Source organism: Nicotiana sylvestris, chromosome 8 (genome assembly GCF_000393655.2).
Source record: "Nicotiana sylvestris chromosome 8, ASM39365v2, whole genome shotgun sequence".
NCBI lineage: Eukaryota > Viridiplantae > Streptophyta > Magnoliopsida > Solanales > Solanaceae > Nicotiana > Nicotiana sylvestris.
In genome coordinates this window covers 194,157,369-194,183,951 of record NC_091064.1, presented here as the reverse complement: position 1 = coordinate 194,183,951, position 26,583 = coordinate 194,157,369, and the positions used below count along the sequence as shown (strand labels likewise).

Genomic DNA, 26,583 nt, shown 5'->3' with positions numbered 1-26,583 from the left:
CAAATCAATTTTGAATAACCTGAAAACCAAAACCGACGATTCATGTAAGTCATAATACTTCATACGGAGCTACTCATGCCCTTAAATAACCGACCAAAGTACAAATGCTCAAAACGACCGTTCGGATCGTTATAGATGATAATGTTATACATGAGATTAATCAAGAAAATGAATACATGTAAATCCATGGGTTGGATGGAACTGGGGCGTCTTTTTTTATTTGAACTTTTTATTCAGATCAGGTTAGTATTTGGAATGGATTAGTCCAAAAAATGGGTAGATATGGGTGAGTGTTTCTAATAGGTTAGATGTTTTAATTTCGACCAATAAGAAGTTGCCATGTGGAATTTAAATAATTATTTTTTAAATTCAGCATTGACTTAACGGTCAAAGGTCATAAATAAACCTAAATGGTGGATGGATGAGTATTTTTAGTCCAATAGGCGAATTTAGGGTATTTTTAGACCTTTTTCAATAGTTGAGAGGAATTTTTGACCCTTCTCCGTATTATATATAATAAACGTAGAAATCAAGATTATTAGTTTTAATAAGAACATGATCACATGATTGCTGCTTAGTCGTGAATAAAAAAGTTATTCTACCTTTTCGAATATAATACTTTCATATTTGGTGGCCTTATTAAGAAGAAAACTTTCATATGCGGCGGCCTTTTAACACTTTGAATGCTTCCAACGTTGGTTCAGTTTCTTATTTTAATTTTTTTATGAAGTGAGTCCTTTTGTGAGATAAATAAATTGAATTGAGTTTACTATATATACTAGCTAGCTAGACTACAACAACAACAACAATAACGACCCAGTATAATCCCACAAGTGGGGTCTTGGGAGGGTAATATGTACGCAGACCTTACCCCTACCCCGAAGGGTAGAGAGGCTGTTTCCAGGAGACCCTCGGCTCAAAAAAAGCAACAGGAGCCGATATATTAGTACCATAAAAATGCATAATAAAATAACAGCAATATAAAAGATATGAAATACAGAATACGAAATACGAAATAGATGGCTGGTATAGTAAAACTAGCAGGTAAAGCCCTGCATCAATAGACGACCAATGACATTCTTAGTCTAACTCCTAACTGGCTAGTCTCACTCTATTGTGCTGTAGAAATATTCACAAGTTTCCCCTAACCTACAACCTTAATGCTCGACCTCCATAATTCCCTGTCAAGGGCCATGTCCTCAGTAATCCTAAGTCGCGCCATGTCCTGTCTGATCACCTCTCCCCAATACTTCTTAGGTCGCCCTCTACCTCTCCGCGTGCCCACTACAGCCAGTCGCTCACACCTCCTCACCGGTGCATCAGTGCTCCTCCTCTGAATGTGCCCGAACCATCTGAGTCTTACTTCCCGCATCTTGTCCTCCATGGGGGCCACGCCCACCTTCTCTCGAATATCTTCATTCCTAATCTTATCCATCCTTGTATGCCCGCACATCCACCTCAACATCCTCATCTCTGCTACTTTCATCTTCTGGATGTGTGAGTTCTTTACCGGCCAACATTCAGTTCCATATAACATGGCAGGCCTAACCACTGCTCTATAAAACTTACCTTTTAGTAACGGTGGCACTTTCTTGTCACACAAGACTCCCGACGCTAACCTCCACTTCATCCACCCCACCCCTATACGGTGTGTGACATCCTCGTCAATCTCCCCGATCCCCTGAATAACCGATCCAAGGTACTTGAAACTACCCCTCTTGGGAATGACTTGAGAGTCAAGCCTCACTTCAACTCCCGCTTCCGTCGGCTCAACTCCAAATTTGCACTCGAGGTATTCCGTCTTCGTCCTGCTCAACTTGAAACCTTTAGACTCAAGAGCATGTCTCCAAATCTCTAGCCTCTCGTTGACGCCGCCTCGTGTCTCGTCAATTAGAATAATGTCATCAGCAAATAGCATGCACCATGGCACCTCCCCTTGAATATGATGAGTCAGTGCATCCATCACCAGGGCAAATAGGAATGGGCTGAGCGCAGACCCTTGGTGCAACCCCGTAATAACTGGAAAGTGTTCAGAGTCGCCTCCTACTGTCCTAACCCGAGTCTTAGCTCCAGCATACATGTCTTTAATCACCCTAATATAGTCAACCGGGACCCCTTTATCCTCTAAGCAGCTCCATAAGACCTCCCTAGGAACCCTATCGTACGCTTTCTCCAGATCAATAAACACCATGTGGAGATCCTTCTTCCTATCCCTGTACTGTTCCACCATCCTCCTAATAAGGTGGATAGCTTCTGTGGTAGATCGCCCCGGCATGAACCCGAACTGGTTGTCTGAAATAGACACCGTCCTTCGCACTCTCATTTCTACCACTCTCTCCCAAACTTTCATGGTATGACTTAGTAATTTGATGCCCCTATAGTTGTTACAGCTCTGGACATCACCTTTGTTCTTATACAACGGGACCATTGTACTCCACCTCCACTCTTCAGGCATCCTATTAGTCTTGAATATAACACTAAACAATGCAGTAAGCCATTCCAAGCCTGCTCTACCCACACACCTCCACAGTTCAACCGGAATTTCGTCTGGCCCGGTAGCTCTGCCCCTTCTCATCTTACGCATTGCCTCCATGACTTCATCGATCTCAATGTCCCTACAATTACTTACTTCATGGTGACTGTCGGCATTCCTCGATTCCCCAAGTATAATATCCTGATCCCCTTCTTCACTTAGAAGTTTATGAAAGTAGGTCTGCCACCTCCTCTTAATCTGGTCATCTCCCATCAAAACTTTGTCGTCATCATCTTTTATGCACCTCACTTGGTCCAGATCCCGAGTTGTCCTCTCTCTCGCCTTAGCGAGTCGGAATAACTTCTTCTCCCCACCTTTGTTCCTTAGTTCCTCATACAGACGAGCAAAAGCTGTCGTCTTAGCCTCCGTCACTGCCATCTTCGCCTCCTTCCTAGCTACCTTATACCTTTGACTGTTCTCTCTCTTCTCCTCCTCGTCAGTGCTCCCTACTAACCGCAGGTAAGCCGCCTTCTTTGCTTCCACTTTACCTTGGACAACTGCATTCCACCACCAATCTCCTTTGTGGCCACCATTGTGGCCCGTAGATATCCCTAACACCTCTCTCGCCGCCTTTCTTATACAGTCCGCCGTTGTCAACCACATTGTGTTTGCGTCCCCACTACTTCTCCAAGCTCCCATTGCCGATAATCTTCCTTCCAACTCCTTATATTTATCCTTAGTTAAGGCGCCCCACCTAATCCCGGGGCATCCTTGTACTGTATCAAAGAAGATAAAGAATAGGTTGTTATAGCTTTGTGAAACATACAACTTGAAGTATAATTTGTGTTTTGTGAAATTTAGGGTCATCTAGCAAAAGTCGATATGATCACGAGTTTTTACAAAGCTCAAGCTTTTGCATCTTCTTCTAGCTCTCCTTTGCCAAGTTCTCTATATCCAGTTATTAGTAATAATATTAATCCTTCCCAAGCATCGGATAAAGTGTTGGATTATGCGCCCGATCCCATTGAAAGAAAATCAATTTCAGAATATCCACCTAATTTACATGACCTAGTAAAGAGAAATTATATACAAAATGGACCTTGTCAACCTCGTGGTTTTGTCTTTCCAAAAAGAGATCTTGGAGGAATAATGCGTCGCTTTAATCCCGATGGTTTAAAACTTCATGTTCTCAATGGTTAGAATATAGTATTAAACAAGATGAAACATTTTGTTTTTGTTGTTACTTGTTTAAAAATGAGGTTGGAGGATATGGAAAAAAAGTAGGTGATGCTTTCACAACGGATGGTTTTAGAGGTTGAAATAAAGGTTTAAAAAGGCTTAAATCATATGTGGGTAACATGAATAGTGTTCATAGTCGATATTTCAAGATGATGCTAGATTTAATGAATCAAGCACAATCTATTCTAACTTTTTTGGACAAGCAATCTGAGAAAATTAAAAGTGAACATCGAGTTCACTTGAATGCTTCAATTGATGTGATAAGATATCTTTTGAAAGAAGAAATATCTTTTCGGGGCCATGATGAGAGTGTAGCTTCAACAAGAAGAGGCCATTTTTTTAGATCTCTTAAAATGGTATGCAGATATGAAAGAAGGTGTGAAAAATGTGATATTAGAAAAAGTCCAAAAAATAACACCATGATTTATCCTGATATTCAAAAAGATATTGTGAATTCTTGTGCAAAAGAAACGGCGAAATCAATAATTGAAGACTTGCATGGAATTTTTTTGAGATATTAGTTGATGAGTCTAAGAATGTCTCTCATAAGGAACAAATGGCTCTTGTTCTGTGCTATGTCAACAAGGAGGGTGAACTTATTGAGCGATTCCTTGGTCTTGTTCATGTTAAAGATACAACTACACATGTATCATAAAAAATAATAAATTCTTTGCTTTTACAATATTCATTGAGTTCATCTCTAATACGGGGACAAGGGTATGATGAAGCTAGTAACATGCAAGGAGAAATCAATGGTCTTAAAGCTTTGATTCTGAAATATAATCCTTTGGTATACTGCGTACATTGCTTTGCTCATCAATTGCAATTGACTCTTGTAGCTTTTGGAAAGAAACATCATGATATAAATAATTTTTCTAACATTCTAGCTAATGTTTTGAATGTTGTTGGAGGTTCTTATAAGCGTAGGGAGATGCTTAGAGGTGATCAAGCTGAAAAATTAGATGAGTTATTAGTGCTTGGTGAAGTTCATACAGGAAGTGGTTTAAATCAAGAACTTGGGCTTCAAAGACTAGGTGATACCCGTTGGGGATCACACTCTAAGACATTGCTTAACTTTATTTCTTTATTCTCATCAATTATTCATGTACTTGGAGTTCTTGCAAATGAGGGTTCAAATTATCAGGAGAAAGCACTGGCAAAAAGTTTAGTGGAAGATATAAGATCTTATGAGTTTGTGTATACATTACATTTAATGTTAAAAATATTGGCAATTAGATATAATTTTAATATGGCTCTACAAAGAAAATATCAAGATATTATTAGTGCTATAAAACTTGTTCATTTCACAAAGAGGTAATTGCAAACAATGAGGGAAACTAAATGGAATTCTTTGATAGAATATGTCTCTTCGTTGTGATAAGAATTGTATTGTGATCCCAAAAATGGATGAGAAGTATGGTCTTCGAAATTCAAAGCATAAAAGCTCAACTATTACGTACTCTTATCATTTGCACGTAGAAGTTTCTTGTGCCGCTATTGATTTGCAACTTTCGGAGCTTAATAGTCGTTTTAGTAAAGTGAATATTGATCTGCTTCTTGGTACGACTAGTTTGAGTTCCGATGATTCTTTTGCAAATCATGATAAAAACAAGATTATAAAACTTGTTATATATTATCCAAATGAGTTCACTACTTCCAACCTTGAAAATCTTAGTTTTGAGCTTGACAACTATATTGATTATGAGCGAGAAATGGACAATGCATTCTCTAACTTGAAAGGGCTTGGCGATCTCTTGAAGACATTGGTTAAAACAAATATTTACAAGACATGAGGACTTGTTTGCTTGCTTGTGAAGCTGAGTTTGATATTACCTGTGGCTACTGCAATGGTCGAAAGGGCTTTTACTTCAAAAAGTTTATTAAAAATTACTTGCTAAGCAGAATTGGTGATGACTTTTTGAATGATTGTTTAGTTTGTTATATAGAGGATGAAGTATTTGAAAGTGTACCTAATGATGCGATCATTGATCGTTTTCAAAACATGACAAGTCGTCGAGTGCAATTGAAATGATAGTGTTTATATTCATATATTGTGTTTGTCTGGTTCGTTACTTTTTAAACATATATTAGATATTGATATTCATTCTTTAGTCAGCTTGTTATTGTATATTAGTTTTAGGTCATAATCTTGTCTTATAATTTAGAACCCATACACCTCAAATCCTAACTCTGCCTATGTATCCTATATCTTACTTTTCATTTCCCATGTACATTCTCATTCTACCTTATATCATATACCTAACTGTCCCTTATGTCCCCTATATCCTATATCTTACTTTTCATTTTCCATATATATTCTCATTCTATATTTTGTGTTTGTCTATATGTATAATTCTATTATCTATCCTCTTCCTTTGATGTGCAGTCCAATTTTCAGAATGTCAAAACATCTTTACTTACAGTCTTGTTTAACCTGGTCAGAAACCAGCTGGGTCTTGGGACTTTTAGCTTCCAAAGAGTTTCATTTTTGGCCTTCCATATCTGGTATATCATAGCTGCCACCCCAGCCAAGGTAACTGCTCTCCCAAATTTTTCTTTAACTATTCTAGTCATTATGTGCCTTATGCATTGCACTTCTACGCTTTGTATGACCGATTTTCAGTCAATGCAATATTTTTCTGTTATTTATAGCCATCAAAGAAACATTAAGTGATACAAGAACGCATCCAATTATTAAATAAAAGGGTGATAAGAATTTGACTTGACATGTATATATACATATATGACTTGAGATTTTTTTCCTTTTAATTTTATTTTATATGTCATACATAGAGTTTGAAAATATATAATATTTTAAAAAGGTTTTTACTAATATACAGAAGATGCAAGCATGACGCACGAGATGCACGTGAGGCGCACACGATATCTCGGTCATTCCTCTTGTTATATAAAGAGTGCAAAACTTCCTCACACTTATACGATCATTCCATTTGCCCTGCATTTTGCCAGAACGAGCTGTATTTTGGTTGGTTTCCTCTTGCCTTCTTGCATTTTGGTTGGTTTCCTAATTCTTTTATTAGGGTTATCAAGACTCGCCTAGATGGTATTGTTATACACCGGGCTAACTCTACTGTTCGGATGTCATGTTGTTGCGCAACACGTGCTCCATCGTGGTAGCTGGTCAGAGCATGCTTAAATCTTACTCTTTTATTGGGGCTCTGATAGCATTCACGTGCATTTATTATTGCATTGGGAGGTGGTATCTATGTAGCCGAGATGATCCAATGGACATGGACATAGAGATGCAGGAGCATCCTGCAGAGGAGACGCAGGATGTAAAGAATTGTATGATCTGCTGGGAAGCAATGACTGGAGGAGAAGTCGAGCTTCCATGCAGCCACAAGTTCACCCTCATTGCATCCATGGATGGACGACCAATTCTGGTATGTGCCCAGTCTGTCACCGCACTATATCGTATTTTGCAGTTGCTGCAATATTGTTATTTTTTACGTGCAAATAAAAATGTTAATTTAAAATATTTTTATAGTGAATTGAGTTTAATAGTTTTTGTGATTTAGATGACTTTGGGCAATTCATATGAAATGAAGTATAAGCTTACTGATTTTTTAAAGTTTTTTACAACTGCACGACACGCTCAAATTCTCTAATTACTTTGTCATTTACAATCAGTGTAGTAAGCTTACTATAAATTGAGAAATATAAATTTTTAGCCGCTCTAAAATATAATAGCCAATAAAATATAGGCAAAATACATATTTTACCCATCGACCTTGTCTCCAAATCCCTCTTACACACATGTTATATACATGAATAATATTACACGCCAAAACTTTTAAAGGTGTGTCATGTGTGTCAATTACACACCACTTTGGTGTTTGACCACATATGCTTAAAGATTGCTATTACACGCGCCAATAAGCATCTGACACGTGTCATAAATCGAGGAAAAAAAAGAAAAACTGGAAAATAAAAACTCTGCCCCCCACCCCCACTCTTCATCTTCCCAAGGATACAACCTGTACAACCCATACAAAAAATAAAATTCTCTTAAGAGTCAAACTCAAAACTCTTGCTTACTAAGTGAGTGCTCCAACCAACTGAACTACAAGAGCTTGTTGCTCCCTTGTTACAGTTCAAAACTATTGATCTTTTGTTTCAATACCATAGGTGAATTTTTTTTTTGGCTACAAAATTTAAATATAGATACGAATGGTATTTTAAAAAAAGTATAATTATAAATGGTAAATACAGTATAAATACTTGTTGTATCATGTATATAGTCCAACATAAAGTTTCCTTGGGCCTAAAGAGGCTGATACGTGTTTAAGCTCGCTATATTTTGGATTCTTGTAATCGTTGCCAAAAGCTTGTAATAAAGGCCACACAAATAAAAGCATGCCTGCAAATATCTTAGCAACGCGTTTCTGGTGGCCTCAAGTGAAATTTGTTGTAGTGGTACTTATCTTTTGATTTATACCTTTATAACTGAATATTTTAGAAAATATATAAAAGACACACACAAAGTCTGTATTCTTGTTTAGTTAAAGGTTAATAAATGTAGTTGTAGTATTTTATACCAGCCAATTAAATTTAAAAACTAGATCCGCATGAGATCGAGAATAATATAAAAAAATAAGTTTTTAACCTAGCTCAATCTTAAAAGCTAGTTTATGGGACGGAGATTATTCAAAACCGGATAAGGAGTTAGTACAACATTTCTTCAATCAATGCGAACTTCTTCACCCCTCCCCCCCCCCCCTCCCTGTATGTCCATGCTTAAACATCTGGAAGGTGGATAAATATAACATCAGAGACCAATAATAAATAAATCAAGAATAAGAATGAGTGACTCTGATATATGTGAAAATCGACCTTGGCCTTCGTCAAATCCAGGAAGTTTTGTTCAAACCTTGTATTTGTATTAAAAAACCTAATAAATATATACAAATTATTAATTTAAAACTCATTAACTTAAAAAGACTATACTCCCGAACCCATAAGGTTCAAATCCTATCTCCGCCTCTAATTAGTTCTACAACGATATTTTTTTCTTATTCACCAAACAGTGTTTTAGTTTATGCAAAGTTCTATGGTAGGATTTATTATTCATGTTTTCGTTGAGCCGAAGGTCTATCAGAAATAACTTCTTTATCTTTACGAGGTAGGAGTAAAATTTGTGTATACAATACCCTCCCCAACCTCTCTATATTCACAAGGTAGGGATAAGGTCTGCGCATACTCTACCCTCCCCAGACCCCATTTGTGATTACACTGAGTTTATTGCGGTTGGATTCATTATTCCTATATCATCAACCAAATGAACGCTTGGTGTATAAAGTACAAACTAACTGCTTTTACAAAATAGAGACAATTAACAGTAAAAAACCAAGCATAATATCATGTGCGTAATCAAATCAAACATTTACACAAATCCATAAGCATATTCAAACAGCCAGAATTCGCAGGGGAACAAAAATTCCCACCAGAACGAAAGTATATTAGTACCAGGAACAAAGTATTTACAGTGCCATATATCGAGAACAGAGAATTCCCATCGAGGGAAATGGAATGATGGAATAAAAGAGTTTCCGCCATTAATTTCAGCCCTTTCCTATCAGACTCACTCTCCGAAACTTTACAGTACATCTCATAGTCATCGTACACCAGACAAAAAGAGGGAAAATCTATAATGGAACTAGTTGAGTGCTACAAATCGATTAGGGTGACATTCTTAACTGGATTTAAGGGCCCATAAATACATCCTCTAAACTCTTTACCTGGCTTTATATGCATACATATATCCTCTAAGTTTCCGTACTTCTTCAGATGACACATTTAGTAAATGGTCTATGTAAATGCAGATTCCAGCTCCACTGCAATTTCAAAGTTCGATGACAGTTTTTCAGCAGAAGGCATAATTAAGAATGTGGAAACAGTCAAAAGCAGGCTTACCTAAGGGGCCCTACAGGTAGCCACAAAATATCCCATCTAAATTTTGCCAACCTGCAAAAGACATGCACGATGTAGGTCAAACCAACAGATTTATAGGGCCTAAGGGTCCAAATTGATCAATGCAAAGCAAAGACACACGTATCACGTAGGTGTATACATGTAGAGAAAGGAGAGAGGGCAGCTGAATAAAGGTGTTGATCAATTTAGTATATGGATATGCCAAAGGTGATACTATATAAGGCCTATCAACGACCACAGAAAATATGATGGCAGTTTCTACCAAATGTATTGGATTCATTGTCAATAAAAGGAAAAGATCATCAGTAGAAAAAGAAACTGCAAATATTAAACTTTAGTGGCAAGGGACTACCCACGATGGTCGGAGCTCATTTATAAGAAACCAATAGGCAAAATTAAAATCTGAATTTGGTTACTCCTTCAATTTCAGTTGTTTAGGTAGTTTAATATCCCAAAAGTGGCTATTGAGTATAATAAGAAGTAAAATAAAACCTTGCTGTGATAAGCAGCTCACCTTAGCATGTGATTCAGCCAAAACACTGCTACAATCATGCCAATGCAGCATGAAGACCATAGCCACCTCCTATGATATTTCGATTCATGCAGTAAGCCCTTTATGGTCATTAAGCACGTCAAAATAGCTGCCCAATCTGAGAATTTCTCAAGCAAATGCCAACAATTAGGACGTAAAGTATGAAACAATTGTTCCTCATTTGATTAATGATAGCACATGATTTCCAGCAAATTCAAGACTGAAAATAATTCCATAAGGGGTCGTCTGGTACGCGGGATAAGGCGGAATAAAGTGTAGTATTAAGTTTATGCTAAGTTTGGTTGATGATATTTATCCCGGGATAAATTTATACCGTCAACCAAACATAGTATTAACTTAGTCCCAGATTTAATCCTGAATATCCCATCTTATCCCACCTTATCTCATCAAACTTAGTATTATTTTTATCCCACCTCCCAGGTGGGATAAATTAGTCTAGGAATTATAATTCCTATGCTATAATCCTGAGATAATTTAGTTCGCATACCAAACGACCCCTAAAGATCATTGCCTATATAATCATCTAAGAAGACATCTAGTACTCGGAACAACTAACTTTCAATTGTAGAAAATTATCAAATGCTAGCCTGCTTAAATGCTTTTTTCCCCTAAACAAGAAATAATTCTAACATTTACCAGTACCTTATTTGTGGTACAGAATAAGTCAATTCCCTCTTTCTTTGATTATCTTCTTTTTTTTTCCTTTATCTACTTTCAGAGGGTAAAAGATGGTCAACAGAAGTTTCCAGCAGTGCTAGAAAATCTTCAAAGGCTGTAAGCCCCTCCAAAGGATGGAGGGACCATAACCATGCAAGAGATATGTTACTTGTTGAGCAAGCTTATAACAATGCTCACTTTGCGTTTATTCTCCAATTTATCCTGAAGAACTATCATAACCAATATAGTGACTAAATACTTACTCCCTCCGTTTCATATCATATGACAGTATTTAAGATATTAGTTTGACCTGTATATCACATTAGTGATGGTAGTATGGTACAATTAAAATATTAAACTAATGGTTGAAAAGTCAGTTTGATAGAGGAACATCATATCAAACTTTAAAAGCTGAGCAATTTAATGTTTAAATTCTTGAAAGTTGTGAAAGCTCTTTAAAAATGAAATGATGTCAAAGACAAACATTTGGGGAAGTTTTAAAATAGAAAGATCGTCATCGTCATATAAATTGTAATGTCGGGAGTCTCGTCTTTCCAGAAATTAATGAAGTGATTTAACTGAGCCTGTAAGCTTGTAGGTAAATGAACTATGAGATGAAAATAACACAAAGGGTGTCTATTGTTGTCAACCTTTACTATGGGCCACATTATGTTGCATCCACCAATAACCCTCTGAATTTTACCATTGACATAATAAAGCTCAAAGCATCATAAAACTTGTCTTTCTAGAAATAAAGGAATCAAACTGCAGGAAATATGAAGTGGTAGGGCATGACCAGAAAGGTACTATGTTCAGAGAGAGATTTTTTAAGCACTGAATAAGCTGCAATGCCAATGAAAGCACGAAAGTAGTAAAGGGACAAACCTGCAGCAATGATGGTCCATGAGTCAACTTCATACATGAAGTAAGCATGATATCGCTGTTAACCATATTAAAATACTGAAATCAACAACAGCATTAAGGGGGAAAATATTGTGAGTATAATAGATATTTCACATAATTTGCACTCTATTTAAGATTTACAATCACTTCTTCGGTGGAAAGTACCTGCTGCCATCAAATTAGCTGTCTTTAATGTAAAGAGTGAATGTCTTCTACATATTTTGCATTAGTATTGAGGAAGTAGCAAAAGATCGACATATCCTTGATGCTTATAGAGCATATTTATTACACTCGACATATAAACCACAAACACACACTGCAAAGTGAGAAAATCAAGAATAACACATGGTATTTATCATTGTTTTCCATCATTTTCCTAGCATAATATAACTCCTAAGTTTCCTGCATAAGCTTATCCAACTATCTAACATTCACTTCTCTTCCTAAAAGTTTGTCCGGTGCTAGTGTGACCAATATTCAGATAACGCTTCTGTAGGGTACTCCAACAAATTCCAATATCAAGGAAATAAGAGAAAGACTCAATCAAGGTAAATTGTGAGTTTGATATATAAAATCCATGTTTCAGCTTCTTTGATTGAGGACATGCTTGATTATCAGATGCCATCCTCAAATTTCATGATATTTAACACTTAAACCTCGTAATTGAGGAATAATTATAATGTGAAATTGATGTTACCGATATGGAACACCAAAAAGGTAGTTTGTACCGCTCTCTTCTCATGATACAGATGAGATGGAGAACAGAAGTCCATGAAATGGTGCTCTTTAAGAAGTTCTCTTATTATTTCTTCTTCCAGATGATACTCTTCTTTCTCGTCACACATAAATCAATGACTGGATGCTGCTGATTCATACAATAATGTGTCTTATTCATCAGTCAAATTTTTCCATACAGTTGACTGCTTTACCAGCAGCTCTTGTCCTAAAGATAATTTTTTCCTGCGTGTTGAATTGGCATCTTAGTTTTTATGATTCTTAAGTTTCTAGTGATTGTACGCTTGCTTGGATGGCTGCATTCAGATTCCTAAACTACTTGAACATGAAGAATTCCTACTTTATTATAATGCTAGGTTTGTAATTTCAGTCATCTGTTTCCAGCCTGAGGTCCTCCCTTACCTTTTCTCCCGGGGTAGTGGGAGAGGTGATACTGGAGGGAACTGATAAGCTAATAAAGCTTCTATTGAGAGTTGAAAAGTTAAAACAAAACTTGTTACTTTAGCCTGATAACCATAATCAATGATTCAATATGAAAAGTCTAGTATATGGATACAATGAAGGTGCAGAACCTTATCGAGAAAGAAAGAAAAACAAAATAGATAGGCTGTGTAGAAGTTCAAACTTCAAAATGGTACTATTTCTCCTCTCATCATTCTGAACTCCACTTTGTGCCATACAAGATGGAAGGATAAGACCAAAATCTTTTCTCATGAATTCTTTGCTAGCAAATCCTACTGGCAGAACTTAGATGAGCCCAAGTGAAACCTCCTTTCCCTCAGAGAGAAAAAGTGCCAGTTCCCTAAGCTTAATTTAGTTTCTCACGTGAATCTATGCTCCGTAGGCTTGATCTCAGGGCACCAGCTACATTAATGGGACATACAAATGATTGGTAAAGACGAGAAACTGTGATAGTTCATGCCTCTGTCATACGGCACTGATGAGCACTCTTTCCATTCAAATTATCTTTAATGTCACCAAAGAATGCTCCTTGTTTGGTATGGCGGTAAATATTTAACAACTAATATATTTCGTTTGGCTACGACATATCACTTGCTTCAACCAACATTTACTAAAAAAAAGTTGATCTTTAATGTTGAAAATGTCACTGAAACACGATTCTCAAACCCTAGAATCCACTTCATATAATTGTCTTATGTCACCTACCCAACCAAACACTGAAAAATAGCCCAAAAAATTGGTTTCCCAATCTAAACTTTAAAAAAAAAAAATACGAGTTCACAATGTAAAATATTTTCAGCAGAAAACATTTTACCCTATAGATGATAACAAGCTTGTCCACCTTCGCCAATTTAACTTTCAACAACCTGCCTTAACAAGAGCCCAGGAACATCCTCATGGATGTGCATGAGATAGATGATGAATGTAAGGAAATCAACTTTGGTGTCCCAAAATTTATTGTAAGAAACTAAATGATTAAAACCACTTATTTCTTTCCTTTGTGCTGGGATAATAAATAATTTTGTTTTTCTTTTTTTAAATAATGGTAGTGTTTACGCCAATGGCGAAGCTAAGTATGTTTAAAGGTGGTTCAATTGAACGCCCTTCATCGAGGGTAAAAAAACAAACTTTTTTGTATACATGTGAATTGTTGAATCCCCTTTATAGTTAAGTGCATTAACTTCAATTGCAAGTTAGCCATTTTTGAATCCCTTATTAAAATTTTGGCTCCTTTCACTGTTCCACTGGGTATTTGCTACTTTCAACCAGTGATGGTAACTCTTGGTTTTCTTTTGCATCTTCTTGCATAATGCATACTATTAACCAGATACAAAGTCAAAATAAATTTATACAAGGAGCAGAGGAATACCAATTCCCAGGGATAATATGCCTGTTGATAGATTGAGTATATTAGAAAAGCCACATAACACAAAAGTAGGCCCGAGAACACACCCTGCATGACACGAACACACATAAATAAACACAAGCTAACAAGCAAATGGTTACCAAATTTTGTAAAGTAATACACGTACCCTCCAGAGAAGAGATTGCTGAGTTTGAACTTTCTCGAGAGATCGAACTAACTCTTCTTGTTCTGCAAATTCAAAATTGAACAAATTTAAAACCCTAAATTTTAGTAATATTGAGGAGTTTACAACAATGATTAGAAAGAAGCCATGTATGATGACCTTGGGTATCAATGGGACGACCATCGTCGCGAGTTGGTAAAGAGAATTTATCGTCCTCGTCGTACTGAGATTCTCGTCGAGAATTTCTCCATTTTCTCGTTAGCTTCTGCATCACCATCATTATCATCCTCCTCGGAAATGCCTTCCACTTTTACGACTTTGAGCAAAGCTTCTCTGCTCCCTGCAACGACGTCGTTCCGCGAATGGAGTAGCGTGCTGCTAAATTTGCCAACTGGGTCGGCCCGGCCAGGATCCTGCCTCTTTTGAAAGGAAAAAGAAACACTATTTATATTTGATTCCTTTAAGAAAATTATTGAGAAAATAGCCTCGAATTAAAATTTTAAAACATACTGGTCAGAAATTTAAAGCACCGAACATCTTGATGATCACCTAAATTATGGCAATCGTTAAAATTGTGACGAAATACCATAAGATTTGCCCAAGAATTATGGATCAATGTGCTTTAAAAAACTGATCCGAGACTGTTTTTCCAATTTTTTTTTTATCCGGGTGAAAATTCAAACGTTGGAACCAAACAATCCTATTTATGGGCCTCATGTATTGGGAAAAATTGCATTTATATATGTAAGTGACATGTTGAGACACGTGGACTGGTCAAATAGTCAAAGAATTATAATTAGTCAAGAGGCACGGGCAACAATAGAAACGAGCAAAGGAAGAGGCACGGGAGGACATTCGAAGGATTCAGCGCCCGTACCTATTTAAGTCATTTATCAAAAGAAATGGATCTGGCCATAATAAAGAGCGCAGATACGGAATTCGACAGACATTAAATACTGGATACGTTAGAGAATTTGTATTGATTACAATGATTGTGTAACGTAGCATTTAATATCTTTAATTATTCATAATAGCCTCATTATGATTTGGGGAAAACGCATATCTTCAAGATACCTATAAAAGGGAGGTATCTGGTCACCTGTAAACACAAGATACAATTGGAATATACTTTGATTCACTTGTTTTTCTCCTGATTACACTCTGGTTACCCCAAATTACTTTCTTCTACATATTCTTTTGATTATCAGTAACTCGCGTTCTTCTAAATTCTAGCTTTGACTAAAATTTTATTTTTTGGTTAAACAAATTGGTTCCGTTACCGGGAATCTGATAATCTATTTTCTTTTCACTTAACCTTCCTTGTTGCATCAATTATGTCGAATAACAATGACAACACCCCAGGAAACCAAGAGAACCAACAAAGTCAGGGAGGTCCACAGAATATTAACATTCAAGTTCCTACTCCGCAGGACTCTCCATAGCAATCTCGTGAGGGTACTCTTGATGGATCTCAAATAAACGAGTATGCTCAATTTGAAAATGTTGAAGCTGTTGATGAAGCTTTGCAGAAATTAATTACTGCTCATGTCAACAAAGCTGTTGAGGCGCTTGTTAACCAGTTACCTGTTGCAACACCCATACCTACTCCAAATAATAACAATATAGAAAACCTTCGTTCCGGGCTTGTTAACTCAGGCAGCGGTGGAACTCCCAGTAAACAGCAGGAGAGAGAACCAAGTAATGTAATTAATTCTGATTTACAAAATTTAGTACTAACCTTGTAGAAACAGCTCAAGGAGTAAAGTGAACGCATAGAGTAGATACCCGGGGTGCCGCCCATAATCAAAGGGGTAGACATGGACAGATATTCGCAGCAACCCTGGAAGCCAAGTGCTGCCCCACTCCCAATTCCAAAAAAGTTCAAAATGCCTGATATTCCAAAGTATGATAGAGCAACAGACCCACGAGACCACGTGACTGCATTCACAACGGGCGTAAAAGGCAATGATTTGACTAAGCAGGAGATTGAATCGGTATTAGTCAAGAAATTTGGTGAAACACTCACCAAAGGAGCACTAACATGGTATTCCCTTTTACCTGAAAATTCTATAAATTCTTTTGCTGAACTTGCAGATTCTTTCATCAAAGCACACTCGAGAGCCCAAAAAGTGGAAAAAAGAATGGAGGATATTTTCAAAATCAAGCAAGGAGATTCAGAATTACTTAGAGAATTCGTGGACAGATTTCAAAGTGAAAGAATGACATTGCCACGTGTACCTGATAACTGGGAAGCTATAGATTTTACAAGCAATTTGAATGGAAAAAACTCGGAAGCTACGAGGAGACTCAAGGAAAGCCTTCGAGAATTCCCAGCTACAACGTGGAATGATGTTTATAACAGGTATAACACGAAGTTGAGGATTGAGGAAGATACTGTTCCACGATCTCAAAAAGAAGAAAGTATACGTTCAAGACGTGCAGAGACCGAAAAAAGATCCGGTAAAAACAGGTACGAGCCTTATATGGGACCTGCGAGAAAAGACTCACGGTCAAAACAGGATAATCAAAGGCACGATCACAAATCAAAAAACAGAGAATCAGGTTCTTCATCAAGATTTAGGAACGAGTGAAACAACTATGAGTCACGGGATGATGATAGAAATTTAAAAGCGAGATTCGGATGTTACAACTTCAACGTCAGCACCTCCGAGCTCGTAGCTGTTTTGAAAAGAATGGGAGATAAGGTTCGATGGCCAAAGTAAATGAGATCGAATCCAAACAGGCACAACCCTGACCATTGGTGCGAGTTCCATAATGACCACGGGCATAAAACAGCAGATTGCAGATTTTTACAAAGTGAAGTTGATCATTTATTAAAACAAGGATATCTTACTGAGTTGTTCAGCGAGAAAGGCAAGCAAGCTTACATGAAGAACATGCAGGAGCCTCCGAAACCACCTTCTCCCAAAAGAACTGTTAACGTTATAAGTGGGGGTGAAGACATCAATGGTGTGTCATATACTGCAGCTAACAAAACTTCCAAAGTAACTATTACCCAAGGGAAACGGGTGCGGCATGTTTTAGAAGAAGGCAATATTACATTCAATGATGCAGATACAGATGACGTATTAACCCCTCATAACGATGCACTGGTAATATCTTTAATTGTGCATAATACTAATGTGAAACGAGTTTTGATTGATCCAGGTAGTTATATTATTTTGCTAAGAGTGCTACGTGAGATGCAAGCTGAAGATAGAGTAATACCAAAGGCGCATACTCTATCTGGATTTGATAATTCCAGTGTCGTCACGAAAGGAGAGGTAACACTCACCACTTTTGCTGAAGGGGTCATCAAAGATACAAAGTTCCAGGTAGTAGACATGGAGATGGCTTATAACATGATTCTGGGGAGACCATGGATCCATGAAATGGATGTTGTTCCTTCAACCTTGCATCAAGTTATCAAATTTCCATCGCCATGGGGAATCTGTCAAATTCGCAGAGATCAACATACATCCAGGACTATTAACTCCGTTGCAGATACAAGCACGAGAAGTGAAGGCAAATAGCAATCACAGAAGGCAGTTGGGGACATCACAACACAAACCTCAACTAAACAAGGGCGAACAGATGTAGACTCAATGCCTGATACCATTCAAGAACCAGAAAAGAATGAAAATATCAAAACAACGATAGAGGAATTAGAACCTGTCATGTTATTCGCTCAATGGCCTGATAAAAAAGTCTATGTCGGAGCTAATCTTGACCAAGGAATGAAAGGTAAGTTAATTGAATTTTTGAAAACTAACATGGACTGCTTTGCTTGGTCCCACTCCGACATGACAGGAATACCACCGGAGGTGATGACTCATAAACTAAATGAAGATCCGTCATATCCTCATGTGAAGCAAAAGAAAAGAAAGCAGGGAACTTTCAAGAATCAGGTGATTCAAGAAGAAGTCCAAAAATTGCTAAAAATTGGTTCCATTCGAGAGGTAAAGTATCCTAACTGGTTAGCCAATACTGTTGTGGTTCCAAATAAAAATGGTAAGTGACGGGTTTGTGTAGATTATACAGATCTTAACAAAGCCTGCCCTAAAGATTCTTTTCCACTACCACACATAGATCAATTGATTGATGCAACTGCATGTCACGAATTATTAAGTTTTTTAGATGCATATTCAGGTTATAATCAGATTAAAATGGATCCGGGAGATGAAGAAAAAACTTCATTCATAACAGACAAGGGGACTTGCTGTTATAAAGTAATGCCCTTTGGTCTAAAGAATGCAGGTGCAACGTATCAGAGAATATGAGGCTATGATTGCAGGTTTAGAACTGGCACGGGAACTTGGCATAAATCAGATTATAATCAAGAGTGATTCACAACTCGTAGTTAATCAAATGCTGGGGACTTATACATCCAGGGAAGCAAGGATGTAGCAGTACTTGGAAAAGGTACGGGAATTGATAAAACAATTTCAAGATTGGAAAGTTAGACAAATACCCAGGGATGAAAATCTTGAAGCAGACGCCCTATTTAATCTCGCATCTGCGGCCGACATGGCAAACGATGCAAATGCCTCAGTGATACATTTATTTCATTCAGTTCTTAATCCTGATGCGAATGAGGTAAATTTTAATAACTTAACCTGGGATTGGAGGAACGAAATTATTGCTTTTTTGCAGTATGGAACCGTCCCTGATGACAAGAAAAAGGCTTATGCGCTTCGAAGACAGGCCGCTCGGTACCGCTTAAAACAAGGCAATCTATATCGTAAAATGTTCGGTGGTCCCTTAGCAAGATGTCTTGGACCTTCGCAAATAGAGTATGTAATAAGAGAAATACACGAGGGTCATTGCGGGAATCACGCAGGTGGAAGATCACTAGTAAGAACCTTAATTAGGGCAGGTTATTACTGGACTAAAATGGAAGAGGAGGCAGAAAGTTTCATGGCCAAATGTGATAAATGCCAGAGGTACGGTAACAATATGCATAGACCTGCGGAATTATTACATCCGGTCATTGCGCCATGGCCATTTATGAAATGGGGAATGGATATCATAGGTCTATTACCGCAAGTAAAAGGACAGGTAAAGTTTTTGCTTGTTCTCACTGATTATTTTACTAAATGGGTAGAGGCAGGTGCATTCAAACAGGTGAGAGAAAAGGAAGTCAGAGACTTTATTTGGCGGAATATCATATGTCGATTCGGCGTACCAAAGGAGATCGTATGTGATAATGGTCCTCAGTTTATTGGAGCTCAAATCACGGAATTTTTTCAAAACTGGAAAATTAAAAGGATTACGTCAACACCCTATCATCCGGTGGGTAATGGACAGGCAGAATCAACGAACAAAGTCACTATCAACAATTTAAAGAAACGACTAGAGGAATCAAAAGGAAACTGGCCTGAAGTGTTACCTGGAGTTTTATGGGCATATCGCACAACTGCAAAAACAAGTACAGGAGAAACACCGTTCTCATTGGTTTATGGAGCTGAGACTTTAATTCCAGTTGAGATAGGGGAACCAAGTACACGGTTCACACAGGCGATACAAGAATCTAATGACGAGGAGATGCGGGCAACCTAAATTTACTCGAGGGGCGGAGAGAAGCTGCTTTAATAAGAATGACAACACAAAAGCAAGTCATAGAATGATACTACAATAGAAAAGCACGCCTCAGGTTCTTCAAAATTGGGGACTTCGTGCTTAAAAAGGTTTTTCAGTCTACAAAGGTAGCTAACACAGGGAAATTAAGTCCAACATGGGAAGGACCCTACAAAGTGCGTGATGTTGCAGGAAAGGGGGCATATGAACTGGAAACAATGGATGACAAGATACTACCTTCGCATTGGAATGCTGTTCATTTAAAGAGATACTATTTCTAAGGAAAACCCACGGTCAGGTATAACCATTTTAAATTTCATTTTTGAATTGTTAAAATTTTACTAACGATTTTAGATGATAGGCAAAAAGCTAACCCGTACTAAATGATGAGTCACGACTTGTAAGGCACATGGAGTAACCTAAAATTCCTGGCCTAAGGTTACAATTATTCTGATAGAAATGCAAACGGGTTATGCAGTCTTCATCTATAATCGTCCCTCCGAGTCCCGTATGTTTTTCCTTGTCAGGAAAAGGAAAAAATGAGAGAAACTACCAAGTGCTCGAGGCTTCATACTTCAACACTCAAACACTTGGGGGACTACATAATATATACGGACATGTGTATAAAGAAGGCAATGAAGATTAAAGAAAAATCAAGCCTGAAAGAGTCAAGTGCAGAGTAAAAGTCATAAAGCCACGAGCTAAGGCCAAAGAAAAATCTCACTATAGTTAGGGTAAAGGCTATGTACTGAAACGGGTTATAAGGAAAAATCCCGTGTCTATTATTCTTCTTTTAAATCTGTTACAAAAAAAAACAGTTACGAGAAAGTTATAGATGTAATTCAAATACATGTAAAGTTTTATTCGGAACTAGACAAGGTTCAAAAATAAAAACTTGTCAAAGTTATTTCAGAGAAACATGTGTATTCCTATTTCTTTTATCGTATGATAACACCATTATGAAGTTGAGACGTCTTCTTCGTTAAGTGTCGGAATATAAAAGGACCCTCTTTTATAAAACTCATGTTTAAATTAATCATGAAGTTAACAGAAGCATTTTCGGAAAACAAAAATGCAAATTATTCTGTAAGTCTTTAAAAATAAAAGCGGGAATAAAGCAAACAGAAATACTTCTCAAGGAAGAGAATATTATCTTCACCCACTAAACCAATAGTAGGGGCAACAACAAATCGGGCATACCAGCCACGATCCTTGTCATCCTCAGGGCTCACCAAAACCCTCTTACTCCTGGCTACTAATGTAAAAATACCATTGCGAAAAAGCCTAGGTGAGTAAAGATGAATCAAGTGATGGAAAGTAAAAGGAGCTTCGGCTTTAGTGGCTAAATGTCTTAAACAGGCAACAACCCTCCATATGATTGGGCCAATTTGACCCAAGCAGACATTGAAGAAACGGCAAAATTCAAGAATGACTGGGTCGATTGCTGGTCTAAACCCTAAAGTAAAAGGATAAGTGTAAACAAAAGAGAACCCAGTTAAATAGGAAGTAATTCTCTGATTCGGATTAGGGATAATAATGGGAAAATCATTACTCCAATGACAGTCCTTACGAACCATATGAGTCAAAACCTCTGTAATTTGAGTGGGGTAAGCATCGACACGATCTAATGCGGAAACCTGGTTTCTAAGAGATTCCCTGTCATGGTAAAAAGACAATTCTGAAGGGACTATCTCATCTACTAAAGGTTCGCGTAAAGGTTCAGAATGATCTTTACCCCTGGAAGAAGATTTGTGAGAAAGGGAACCTCTGGTTCTAGAGGAAGGACCAGAACCAGAAGAAGGCATAGCCGAACCACCTCGAGTAAATCCTAAACTACGAAGTCTACCTCCCCTTCTGTGCCTAATAGGGGCATTGGGGAAGGAGTCAGTAATGGAAACTCTCTCAGGATTAGGGCTCGGAGAAGACATATCAAAGAAGAATGATTTAAGGAAGAAGTAAACAGAGATTTGGAGAAATAAGTGTTCAATAAGCTTTATGTGATAAAAGACAAGGGAAAAAGTTATATTTATACCGATAAGCAACCGCCAAAGGTAAAAGTGCGGAGGTGGAAAGACCATAATTATGATAACTAGCACTTCATTAATAGTGGAACCGTAAAAACCTTGAAAAAGGCTGCAAAAACTGCAGAGCCAATGGAAAATCGATACATGTATGGAATATTAAATGGAAGTGACAATTGAAGCGTCAATTTTGTCATAGCATTAATGGTGACAAAAATTCTCGTTTTAATGAAATCCACTTCCCAAATATTCAATTGATGAATAAATGGAAAGTGGGGGGACTATCTGTATTGGAAAAAATTGCATTTATATACGTAAGTGACATGTTGAGACACGTGGACTGGTCAAATAGTCAAAGAATTATAATTAGTCAAGAGGCACGAGCAACAATAGAAACGAGCAAAGGCAAAGGAAGAGGCATGGGAGGACATTCGAAGGATTCAACGCCCGTACCTATTTAAGTCATTTATCAAAAGGAAGGGATCTGACCATAATAAAGAGCGCAGATACGGAATTCGACAGGCATTAAATACTGGATACGTTAGAAAATTGTTATTGATTACAATGATTGTGTAATGTAGCATTTAATGTCTTTAATTATTCATAATAGCCTCATTATGATTTGGGGAAAACGCATATCTTCAAGATACCTATAAAAGGGAGGTATCTTGTCACTTGTAAACACAAGATACAATTGGAATATACTTTGATTCACTTGTTTTTCTCATGATTACACTCTGGTTACCCCAAATTACTTTCTTCTACATATTCTTTTGATTATCAGTAACCCGCGTTCTTTTAAATTCTAGCTTTGACTAAAATTCTATTTTTGGTTAAACACCTGACCTTAGACCGATTCAAAGTGGGCCTGACTTCTTATGAACTGGCCCAAAAAAGGACCGGCCCATTAAAGGAACAAATGGGTTGCCGGTAATATTCAGTAAAAATTGTACGAGACGCCCTATTTGGTCGTCCCCATTTATCCTATACCCATTTTTTTTTAAAGTTTTAACTTATACTCACTTTTTAAACAACTTCAGCCACCTTTCTCCTCCTCCTTCTCCTCCTCCTCCTCCTCCTTCTCCCCCTTCTTCTTCTTTTTCTTCTTCTTCTTCTTCTTCTTCTTCTTCTTTCTTCTGCTGTTGTTGGTGCTATTGTTGGGACCGATTGGTAAAAGTTTGAGTGAATTTGATCAAAATTTCAGCTGCAGCTTAAAGGAAGAAGGCAAACAAACTGAAGCTGCTAGATTTTGACAAGTTCATGCATATACGGTTGGACATTAGCCTAACTTCATACGGGTGGACATTAGCTTAGCTTCAGCCATATCATATGTACAAAAGACTTGACTTTTAGGGGTCGTTTAGTAGGAAGTATTAGAAAAAATAATGTAAGCTTAGCTCTATGCATTATTAATACTTTGCTTGGTACATTTTTTCAATATGTGTATAACTAATACTTGTATTAGTTATACATCATACTTGGTATTATCCTATGCATTAGTAATGCACAGAAAACCATGGCATTAGTAATACCACGGCTATTAATACATGCATTAGTATGTTTAAAGATAAAATTGTCCTTAAAGTCCTTTAAAGCTAGAGAATATGAAGGGTATTTTTGTAAACAACTATTTTTCTTAAAAATTATGCAATGCATTATCATTTTAATACACCACACCAAACAGTAGATAAGAAATAATATATGCACAACTAATGCTTGCAGTACTAACACATGCATTACTAATACACCTTATTCCGCATTATTCTTATACATCTTATCAAATCACCCCTTAGCCATATATGCTTGACCCTTATGCAAAAGATATTTGAACTTTAGTCATATATGCCTGACCTTTATGCAGAAATAGAGATAATTTTATCCAAGCTTCAGCTCTAGAGCTGAAGTTCGCCAGTTACAAACAAAAACTTCAGCTCTAGAGTTGGAGTTCGACAGTTACAAAACAAAAACTTCAGTTCTAGAGCTGGAGTTCGCCAGTTACAAAAATAAAAACTTCAGCTCTAGAGCTAAAGTTCGCCAGTTACAAAACAAAAACTTCAGTTCTAGAGCTGAAGTTCGCCAGTTACAAAAACAAAAACTTCAGCAATTACAAACAAAAACTTCAGCAAATAGAGAACAAGACTTCAGCTACTATGCTTAAGTTCAGCAATTACAAACAAAAACTTCAACACACTTGGTTCAGCACACTTGCTACTTCAGTCCCGTCTACAAGAATGCTGAAGTTTTGCATGATTGCATTTGCTACTTCAGCCCCGTATGCTGAAGTCACGCGAAAAAGTGAGTACGCTTGCAATTTTTTTTGCAAAGCGGACACAAATTAAAGCGTGACCCAAAAAGCGGGTATAGATGCAAATGCCCCTCATATTCATTGTCTTCTTTTTTAAATTATATATATAGATTATACATATATAATACATAAATTATACATATATTATACCACCACCTGCTTTTAATTATTTTAGTTTAAATGATTGGGTTGGAAGCTATTTGGATTAATTCTTCTTTATTAAAACAAAATCTTCTGAATAATCATACCAGCTTTAAAGCATAACAAACATCGATGATTCACTTTTGTAGACTAAAAGACACAGAGCTTAATGCTAAGATTACATAAGATCAAATAATAGAAAATTTACAAGAATTGGAGAGAAGAAATCAACAAACCATCATAGTTATCCTTTTGAGTGAATGCTTTTGCAGCAAGTCTTCGACCCCCACCAAATTAAAGTTGATTGGCATTGATCAGCAGGCCCTAAACAAGTGTAGTAACTTATCATATTTATCTCCTAGAAGACCAAACGTCAAGTTAATAAAAGAAATAATTGGTCAAAATCATGGCTGTCAACATCAAATTGTACAACTACTATTATACTTAGTCAAATTATTTAAGTAATCTTTAGATAAGAAACCAAAATAAAAATAAAAATATTAACTTGCTATTATTGTATTGTATTTTAAAGAGAAGCGCATGACAAGTACCTACTTAAAGAATTGTATATTTTTAGTGTTGTTGCTTAGGTTGACGGGAAACTCAATATGCCGGAAAATCACACAACATAAATAAAATAATTTTTGGTATGTGTTTACTTCTTGTCTTGACAAAATCCTTGCACTATTTTTCTTAAAATATCACTGTCACATTCTTCTGGTCAATAAAAAATATGATGCATATCACTTCTACTTCTTTCTTTTCTTTTTATTTTATCTTTTCCCTGGTTTTGGAGATGGGCTATGAGAATGCGTTTATTGAATCAAGAATTCCTTTTTTTTAGGTCTAAAAGAAACTAGATATATTAATTAGATAACGAATGCATAGTACAAGGAGCTAAAGTTGGCATAGGCACAGGACATTGCTAACCTGCAAGAGTAACAGAACTACAGTGGCGACCTTGTGGTGGATCGTGACAAAAAGAGGGGAGGGGGGTTGAGCTAGAACTAGCTAAATCCCTGAGATGAGGGTTACAAAAAGAGGATAGGAAGAGATTAGCGGTGGATGCAACTTTACGTTATGAACTTAGTACTTTTAACGAAATATAAATTTATGTATAAAAATTTATGAAAAATACAACAAGTAGTAAATATGTATCGCTCGTAAGTCGTAACTTTAAATATATAATGAATTAAATCTTAAGAACTTTAACGATTGAATCCTAGAACTTAGATACTAGATTTTCCACTACTGGTAGACATGTTCCCAACGGAGAGCGTTAGTGCTCAATATGTCACAATTTGAACTTTATTACACGAAATAGAATACAGATAGTTCCATGACCATTAAATACTTCAACTTTTCTCAACTATGTGGGGGAAAAAAAGCGGGATAGTAGACATATATTTAACCGTTCCAAATAAGAAAAAGAATTTCTGTGACGAATATAATGGATTAAATTATTAAAAGAAAATATAGGATATAGAGTTTGAATTCTATGCCTCTTTTTTGATATATTGTAATGTTACAAGTGTCAATTTTAAAGAAAAATATACCAAAGATGGGAAGATCAGTGATGGGTCAGTTACGGAGTATGTGGTCTCATGCTGAATAATTCCAATAGCAGTAGGGGGCCACCATTTTACCCAAATGAATATTTCTCTCCAACCGACCGATTAATAAAGTTGGACATTTTCCTTGAATTATTAACAATCGTCCTCTTTAGCTAGCATAGTATGTGATGTCGTGGCACACATGCAAGAGTAGCGACAATTTCTGAATACGACCTCTCGTTACGAATTTTTAACAACCAGGCCCAGTTCATCTTACCTATAGCAAGGAGCATGTTTGAACCGGAGGAAGAAATACTTATAGGGAGCTGCTTTGGTACATTAGGGTTTGTTGTCTTCGAAAGGTAAAGCTGTTCCAAGTTCTGTAAGCTCTTCTGTGCCATATAAAATGGAGCTACTTTATTCTTCCATTAGACAATTTAATTTGAAATAATAATCAAAAATTGAAAAATAAAATTAGAGCTT

General features: G+C 36.9%; 2 protein-coding genes across 2 annotated transcripts; one reads left to right on the top strand and one right to left on the bottom strand.

Annotated features, from left to right (window-relative positions):
- Window positions 1-5,115: 5,115 nt before the first annotated feature.
- LOC138876193 (uncharacterized) lies at window positions 5,116-5,505 on the top strand. The gene has a single exon (XM_070155098.1). The coding sequence runs from the start codon at window positions 5,116-5,118 to the stop codon at window positions 5,503-5,505; it is 390 nt and encodes a 129-aa protein (XP_070011199.1).
- Window positions 5,506-9,152: 3,647 nt separating this feature from the next.
- Window positions 9,153-15,181, bottom strand: LOC104221652 (uncharacterized). Its single transcript, XM_009772757.2, has 8 exons — window positions 15,014-15,181; window positions 14,663-14,922; window positions 14,507-14,568; window positions 14,344-14,427; window positions 11,760-11,814; window positions 10,179-10,314; window positions 9,647-9,697; window positions 9,153-9,567 (listed from the first exon to the last, which is right to left on the bottom strand). The coding sequence occupies exons 2-8, from the start codon at window positions 14,787-14,789 to the stop codon at window positions 9,468-9,470; spliced, it is 615 nt and encodes a 204-aa protein (XP_009771059.1). The 5' UTR covers window positions 14,790-14,922; window positions 15,014-15,181; the 3' UTR covers window positions 9,153-9,467.
- Window positions 15,182-26,583: the final 11,402 nt, after the last annotated feature.